Below are 248 nucleotides of genomic sequence, written 5' to 3'. Positions count from 1 at the left end.
TTTTCCAAACTGGGGGGTCAGAGCCAACGGGCTCTGGACAATTGTCCCCACAGGGACCCTGCATACCACAACCAGTCCCCACTGCCCCTTACTTTGGCCAGGAGCTGGGGCAGCAGTGGGATGAGGTACTGGGTGATCCGTACGCGTTCACTGGCTTGGGCCTTTCGCTCCCATGCTGATAGCACCTGAAGCAGAAGGGCAGTGCTGAGGGGGGCAGCTGGGTTGTGGCACCACCCCTGCAGTGACAC

At 60.9% G+C, this 248-nt stretch overlaps 1 protein-coding gene across 1 annotated transcript in view; it reads right to left on the bottom strand.

Annotated features, from left to right (window-relative positions):
- The window catches only part of STAG3 (stromal antigen 3), a 9,661-nt gene that overhangs the window by 4,245 nt on the left and 5,168 nt on the right, over window positions 1–248 (bottom strand). The window contains exon 15 of the mRNA XM_025211100.1: window positions 144–175. Coding sequence (XP_025066885.1) covers window positions 144–175 — 32 coding nt within the window. The remainder of the gene's footprint in view (window positions 1–143; window positions 176–248) is intronic.

The sequence above is a fragment of the Alligator sinensis genome, unplaced genomic scaffold (assembly GCF_000455745.1).
Source record: "Alligator sinensis unplaced genomic scaffold, ASM45574v1 scaffold553_1, whole genome shotgun sequence".
Classification (NCBI taxonomy): domain Eukaryota; kingdom Metazoa; phylum Chordata; order Crocodylia; family Alligatoridae; genus Alligator; species Alligator sinensis.
The sequence above is the reverse complement of the archived record's forward strand: the minus strand, read 5'-3'. Positions and strand labels throughout refer to the sequence as shown.